This window comes from Bactrocera neohumeralis, chromosome 4 (assembly GCF_024586455.1).
Source record: "Bactrocera neohumeralis isolate Rockhampton chromosome 4, APGP_CSIRO_Bneo_wtdbg2-racon-allhic-juicebox.fasta_v2, whole genome shotgun sequence".
NCBI classification, from domain to species: Eukaryota; Metazoa; Arthropoda; class Insecta; order Diptera; family Tephritidae; genus Bactrocera; species Bactrocera neohumeralis.
The window spans coordinates 16656606-16665147 of NC_065921.1; the positions used below are offsets into that span (position 1 = coordinate 16656606).

Sequence of the window (8542 nt, forward strand, 5' to 3'; positions counted from 1 at the left end):
CTTTTCGCTTTTCTACGTGTGCGGTATAGAGCCCCATCGGTTATGTGCTCGCTTTCTTGTTAATCTATTTTCATCAGCTACCCACTTTCGCTCCCCACACAAAGATACATACTGACATACATAATTGTGTACTAATTGATCTTTTGCTTCACATGCTTTGTGCTTTTGTTTTTCATTTCAGTCGATATTCATTTTTTCCTTCACAATATATCTTTTACTTTTCAATTGCAAATTTATTAATCCATTTTTTTCTTTGTTCAGCTATTTTTAAATTGTGCCAGTTTGACGCCCATACAAATGTATGACTTGTACATACATGCATACATATATCTATGTACATACAATGCATGTGCGTGTATGTAGCTTTGTGCCTTGGTGTGTAGTGATTATACGATGGATTGCAACGACGCAACATTTAAGCCCACTTCTCCGCACTAGATATCCGACGTACATATGTACATACATCTCAATGTGTATTTGCATGTACATATGTTTCGAATGTATATATGTACATATATGTATGATATGTATATGGAAATGTGTGAAAAACATGCCGGCAGCCGTACGTTTGGGGATTTATTAGCGCCAACAACAGCTGTCGCCGTTGTGACCAACATTGTGAGCGCGTCCGCTCACCTTATTCGAGCGTATTTATTTGCCCACCCCAGACGATGTTGTGTGGCGGCGTTTGTGAGCGGCTGCTGCAATGACGACACGGTCGCTGTTGGTGTCTACGACAGCGGCAGCGCCAGAGTTAGCATCGCGTCAGCTGTGTCCGTTCACTTTGCGCCACTTTAGCACTGAGGTGTTGCGGCCATTGGTGGCACTAATAGAGTCTGCCGCTTTAGTGCCGCATCATTTTGCCAACGTTTCAGTTCAGTTGTAATTAACGTGCGAATCCAATTGGTAGTGATTGTCGTTGTAACTACTTCCTCAACAATGGCACTTCGTCGTAGATTTGCCAGTGTATTGATAGCTCATTGCTGAGCCGACCGCAAGCATTCATCTTTTGCCGTGTTTTAGTTATTGTGCAGCTGCATGACGTCGCTAAATTTCAGCTAACTCGGGTTCGATTGCTCGTAGCTTTATTTGTGTGTTTGTGTGTGCTGTTTTTTGGGGGGCGCTTGTGAAATTTTCGGCGAATAGCCGCAAGAAGTAATGAGAAAAATGCTGTTGGCGCGAAGGTAGGCGGAAAATATACAGTTTCCCTTTGCAGGTTTTTGTAATTGTGTGATGAAACAGGTGATCAATCAATGGAAAATGTGGAAATGGAAAAAATATCTGTGAAAATGTAATTAAAAATAAAAATAAATAACAATGTAATAAAAAAAAATATTTTTAATCGAAAAAGTTTAAAATAATGTATGTATATATTTACTGAAATTAATGATAATGGAAAAAACAAATAAAATGTATAATAAATTAATAATTTAATGACAAATTATACTATTATATAATATTAAATAATTACTAAAAAATACGACCGAATATATATGTATTTTTAAAACAAACAAAACAAAAGTAATAATATTAAATAAAATAACAATAATAACAAAAAATAGATATTAATGACTGAAATTATCAAAATTTTATTGTGTTAAGAAAAATAAATTTAATTAACCACAAACAACCTAAAGTAAATAAATTAATAATTTAACAACAAATTGTACTCTTATATTGAATTGATACAAAAAATACGCTTGAAAATATATTTTTTGAAATAAGAAAAACAATACTAACAATAAGAAATAAACCAAAAAATTTAAAAATATTTATAATCGAAAATCTCCAATAAGATTAACAAAAAAATTTTAACTTCTTAAAACAATAAATAAAATAAATTACATAATAATATTAAATTGTTACTCAAACGAAAAAAATAATAACAATACGATTGAAAATACATATATTTTTAAAATAAGAAAAATAATAAATTTAATAATAAAAAATATTAGTAACCGAAGCTGTCAAAAATGTGTTAAAAAATTAAGATAAAGAAAATGATTTTTTCTTTTTTTTTTATTATAGAACAAGAACAACAATAAAAAATATTATAAATAAATAAAAATAATTATAATAATAAATAAAAAATAATAATAATAATAAAATAAAAATAATAATAATAACCAAAAATATATATATAAAAATTTATATTAATAACTGTAAATATCAAAAATATAAATATACGCATTTCATGAAATAAAACCACACAAATATTTTAAAATGCTTTATTAATAATTTAACAACAAATTGTACTTTTGTATTAAATAAAAAAAAACATTTAAATGATATTTTTTTTAAATAATAAAAATAATAAATTTAATAATAAAAAAATATTAATAACCGGAATTTTCAAAAAAAAAAATTTACTAAAACATAATTACAAAAAACAACAATTCACCTCAAATAAAATATTTCATAATTTAGCAATATTAATGTTATATTATTGTTAAAAAAATACCGCTGAAAATATATTGTTTGAAAATAAAATAATAACAAAAAAAAAAATATTAAAAAACGAAAATGGCAAAATTATGTTTAGAAAAATAATTTTATTATAAAATAAAGACAATTGTTAAAAAAAAAAAACAGAAAATATATATTTTTGAATTAAGAAAATAAAAAAAAATAATAAGAAATAAAAAAATAATAATAAAATAAATTAATTAATAATTTAAAAATAAATTGTACTATTATTTTAAATTATGACGCAATAATAATTTATTTAGTACCTAATAATTTTTTTATTAAAAAAAATTAAAGTAGTTTTTGTAAATGATATCCATCCAAATGAATCAGTAATATTCCGTCATCAATAAGAAATTATGCTGTTAATGCTTTTGACAGTCTAATAAATTTGTTTTTACAAATAGTCAGAATATGGAAAGCATTGAATTTCCAGAAGCACTTGGCGATCTACAGATTTTCGAAAATTTTGCAGTATGGGCTTGAACCTTAAATATTTATTAAAAGACTACTCATAAACGAAAGAAGTGAAACAGAACTTTTATATAATTAACTGTGATATATTCTGCCAATGGTAGTGCAAGGGTTAAGCTTTCCTAAAATGGTTCATTAATGTCTAAAATAAACTTTTTTTTATAAAAGACAAATGTATTTGCTTGTGTATGAATAAAAGTAAAAGTGAATTAATTTGTATAAAAAATAATTAAATTGGAGTTATCTCATTTATATTACAGACTATTTATGATATAGTGGTTATTTTTTATTTTTCCCAATCTGGTAGCCTTGCTACATACATATATTAAGAGGTTATACTCGCTAGTGAATTAAAAAAAATCGATTTGTTGGTGTTGTAGACCCGACTGTCGTGGGAACGGCTTGTGTTTTTGCAGTGTTCAGATTCATACCAACGATTTTAAGCCTCCTATAAATCTGAAAACAAAAAAAATATAGAAAATTTTTAGAAATTTTGTTTGAAAAATCCTCTTTTAAACATATTCTTTAATAGTTAAACTTTGAAAAAAAATCGTTTTTTTTTTTATTTCTAGACCAGAATACCCCTTAAATATATCTTTTAATTTTATTTGGCAACCCTACCAATAGCTTGACTTGTCTGAATAATGATAGTAAAGGTGATATTTAACGATTTTAGGTTTAAGCTTATATTTCTTGATGTGCCATATATATGTTTTGCTAGTGTAATTCTATATAAAGGCAGGTAATAAATTCATACACACATATACATCCATATATGTACATATCTATATGTGCATATGTATGTCAAATGACCCACAATGCATATTTCATTAAGCCGCATTATGCAGATTGCAGCAAGATATTGTATGCACCGCGTCTGCCACAACGCCACAGCCCCATTGTATTTATTGTTATTTTTGCCCTGGGTGCACCCAGCGGGTTGTACGCGTGGTATGAGTGATTGGCTGTGTCATTGCGCCGAAATATTACACACACAAGTGAGCTGCAGATTACGTATACGCCACGGCATACCTTTCCTCAGCCACTCAAACAGCAAGAAAAAACATATGTAATAATCGTAATAAAATAAGAGCAAATACAATGAAAATTCGCTTGAGCGTCTGCGCGCTGACAAGCATGTTGCATGCATTAACCGCTATAATGCTAACGGCACTACATACATATGTTGGCTGCATTGTATGCCACATTATGCATTGGCTTATTATCCTTGAAAGGATAACTAAAATTGCTGGCATGTGCATTGTGTTCAATTTTTTTCTGCTTTTCTTTTTGCCGCATTTGTCGTGTGCGGCGCAGCAGCTGCACCTTATCACGTACTTAGGCGGATAGGGCGATAGGTTCGTATGCATGTGTCTGTGTGCTTGCACTTGGTGGCATGCAATCATGCGCGCACGGCCTACATTTCAAGGTTGCAGCACCTGTGTCCGCCAGCGTCGCTGCAACGTCGATTTAATTGTCTGCAAACAACAACAACACCCACTAAGCTAAGTCCGTCCGTACGTTCGGCTTTGCTGTGCTCCCTGTTTGCCGGTGACGCCTGCACTTGGCACACTTACCCGCTCGTATGTTATGATTTTCTTTGCATGCGGCCAAATCAGATTCATTAGAAACTGGACAATATGTGTTGGCACAGAAAAGTCATGTGACCCTCGTGTATTCGCTTTCCATGTGTTTGAGTGTGTGTGTGTGTATGTATGTCGCTCGCTAACACTGTGCCTTGTGCTTGCACTACACTTGTGTTTATATTTTTCAGATTTGCTGCCATTAAGCACTAGACAGCGCCCAACGTCTCGCAGAAATATGCAAATGAATATGCAGATGGCATGCAAATGAAGCGAATTAGATTTGTGGTCTCTTTTACAGCGGTACAAATGTAAATATACACATCATGGTCGCGTTGTGTCGGACATTCTATAAACACGCAAGGCGCTGCTTCGCACGCCTTGGCCAACTTAACATGTTATAATTCGAATACAGGGTGTGTTGCAATGCTTCTGCGGATTTTTTACTCTCGCAACAAAGTTGGATTAAGGAGAGTATTATAGTTTTGTTCACATAACGGATGTTTGTAAGTCCTAAAACTAAAAGTCAGATATAGTTATATATACCAAAGTGAAAATAAGTTAAAATCTCCATCTTTCTCTTGAATGTCAATTAGTAAAAATTTAGATATCATATGAAACTTGCTACACGTTTTTCCTGGCTCCATAAGAAGGTTAAGTTCGAAGATGGGCCACTGCCACGCCCACAAAATGGCGAAAACCGAAAACCTATAAAAAGTCATAACTAAGCCATAAATAAAGATATTAAGGTGAAATTGAAAGGATTGCATTAATACATATTTGCTCGTAATTTTTTAAAAGTGGGCATGGCCCCCCCTATTTTTTTGTACATATCTCGAAACTACTATAGCTATGTCAACGAAACTCTATAGAGTCGTTTCCTTCAGGTATTTCCATATACAGTTCAAAAATGGAAGAAATCGGATAATAACCACGCCCACCTCCCATACAAAGGTTATTTTGAAAATCACTAAAAGTGCGTTAACCGACTAACAAAAAACGGGAAACACTAAATTTTACGGAAGAAATTGCAGAAGGAAGCTGCTGCCAGGCCTTTTTTAATTGAAAATGGACCAATTATGGACCAAAAACCATATCAAAAAATCTAATTAATTTTACAGCAAATAAAAAGTATGTAAATGACTGATAATGAAATCTCGATTATCCCTTTATCATGCGGGAGTATAAAATGTTCGGTGACACCCGAACTTAACCCTTCCTTACTTGTTGGTTTTAAATTCGGTCACAATCGTAGCTCGATGCGATTGTATATTATTATCGTGTAAAATCCATGAATTGTTCTTCCACAATTCCAGCCGTTTTTGACGAATGTTCTCATGCAAACGCCTCAATACGGCCAAATATAACTCCTTATTGACTATCCGTCCCTCCGGATCAAATTCATGATGCACCAAACCACGCATATTGAAAAAACCAATGAGCATCACTTAGATTTCAGAGCGTCTTTGGCGTGATTTTTTTTGGTTTCGGCTCGTTTTTTTCCCTTCAATGCGATGATTGTTGATTTGTTTGCATATCAAACTCATATACTCGTGTATCATGGGCGGTTGTAATGCTCTCCATGAATGTGGGATCGAATTTGCACGATCAAGCATGTCCAAAGAGACCTGTTTACGGTAGTCTTTTTGAAAAAAATTCAACTTTATCGGTACGAGTCGAGCAAGAACGCGTTTCATACCAAAAATATCCACCAAAATCATTCGAACGAACTCGGCAAAGATATCGAGCTCTCTTGACAGCTCTCTAATACTTGCTTGAAGATTTTAATATTTTCATCAGTTGAAGACGTTGCAGGTCGTCCAGAACGATTCATGTCTTCAACAATCCCGCGTACGTCTTTGAAGGCTTTGTACCACTCGTAGGTTTGTGTTTTTGATAAGACTGAATCACCGTAAGCCTTTTCCAACATTCGGAACGATTACGCACACGAAATTTGGTTAGAAATATAAAATTTTAGACAAATTCTTTGTTCGATATTTATTATCCATTGTAAAAATCGCAACGCACTACTGAGGTGTACCGACTTAAGCAGCTGCTGTAAACGAACTGGTTCACAGATCGCGCTCATATTTGACATAGCAATTAAAGACAGTCCTACCAGTTTAGTAAAATGCATTTGTTTGAAATATCATTTATCCGGGGAATTTAATTACAATTTCCGCGTGCTTTTTTGTTACAATGCATATCTAATGGACATATATTTTCAAGTATTCTCCGAAAATCTGATTTGGTCCGGCAATTAGTTTCGGATATATGAGCGCATTTAGAAGAACTTTCACTTGGTGTAATCGGGTACCAGAAATTTCAGCGCGTTGTTCTTGCAATGTTGCTTTCAGAGTTGGTTAAGAAAAGTTCTCTGAAACATCAGGACCGATCGACTTGAAATTTTCACACGATATGTTTGCAGGTTACGATTGAAAGAATAAGATTTATGATACTAATTTCGATTTTTGAAGCCACTCTGAAGTGAAATTTTTTCATAAAAATCGAAATTTTTGTTGGCAATATCATCACCAATTTATTAGGTTGTCAAATATCTCCCTTCCGATTTTTTGCTCTTTATTCAATGCTTTATAAAAAGTTTTACAGTGATGGGATTTAGTTCAAATATGCGCCGTTTCGTTCGATAATCTGTTTCCATCTAGCCCGCAACTTCATAATACCCCCCTCTAGCGGATTTGCCTTTAACGAAGGAAAACTTTAAAATAGCGCGAAATTTAGCGTTGTTGAACGCAATATTCAAACTAATAATGCATAACGTCGTTTCGTAGGTTATGTCAAGACCTTTCAAATATGTATAGTCTTGTCAGATACGAGCTCTGTAGCGTTTTATACATATCCGCGAAGTTCAAAAGACAAAAATGCAGAAGAGATATTTTCCAATCCAATATATACAAGTATAATTACTCAGAAGGTTTTGACATAAGAGCGTTCCTTGTGTTGTTTAAAGTAACTTAAAATATTCATCTCGGCCAAAAAATGGAATTAAATCGCGAATATTTTTGCGCTATTATTTCGTACAACTTTCGACTTAATCCACGTCAACAGTGCTTCCATTAACTTAACTTAATTTTAGACGTTGAATTGAGGTCCTGGTTCACCACAAGACGAACTTCGTGAAGGTCGCCAAAATCAGTGTAGCGGAAACTATTTATACCGTGCACAAACTAATAATGCGAGATCGTCAGGTGACCTATCGTGAGTTTTGGGCAACTATCGGTATGTCGATTGGACGATTTTCACGTCTAAAAAATATATATTAGGTTGTCAAAAAAGTCTTGCGGTATTTTCGCTAGTTGGCGCTGAAAGCGCGTAGTTCTAGTTTTATTCGTCGCATCGGGTCAGGCTATACCTTTTTGGAAAGCTCATTTCACGCGCTAACACGTGTTTGATTGATTGTCGTTTCTTTTAAGTCATTCGTGAGTTATAGCGTCGCAAACATGGAGCAAAATAAAGAAGAAAATACGGCATATTTTACAGTACTACTACGATAAAGGCAAAAATGCATCTCAAGCCGCCAATAAAATTTGTGCAGTTTATGGACCCGATACAGTTTCCATTTCCACCGCACAACGATGGTTTCAACGTTTTCGTTCTGGTGTAGAGGTGGTCGAAGATGCGCCACGCTCCGGAAGGCCTGTCGTCGAAAATTGCGATAAAATCGGTGAAAGAGACCGGTATAGTAGCAGCCGTAGCATCGGTCAAGAGCTGGGTATGAGTCATTAAAAATTCATTTCAATTTCAATAAGAAAAAAAAATCAATAAAAGTACCGCAAGACTTTTTTGACAACCCATTATTAAATAAAATCGTTTTCTTGAAAATTTAGCTCACCACCACCCTATATCTCCATATGTGTACACATGCAATTACTCGAGTGCCCCTCTCACTTAATGCCACCCACTGTGCCGCTCAGTGTGGCAGCTGCCACGCAAAACCGACCAACAACAACCAACACGTGCTACATTGTGACACACATACATATGTATGTATGTATATG

The 8542-nt window shown here is 33.7% G+C and overlaps 1 protein-coding gene across 1 annotated transcript in view; it reads left to right on the forward strand.

Moving 5' to 3' along the window:
- Positions 1-801: 801 nt before the first annotated feature.
- Positions 802-8542, forward strand: part of LOC126757074 (probable beta-hexosaminidase fdl) — a 49089-nt gene continuing 41348 nt past the window's right edge. Inside the window, exon 1 of the mRNA XM_050470663.1 lies at positions 802-1184. Within this exon, the coding sequence (XP_050326620.1) occupies positions 1159-1184 (26 nt within the window). The 5' untranslated portion in view covers positions 802-1158. The remainder of the gene's footprint in view (positions 1185-8542) is intronic.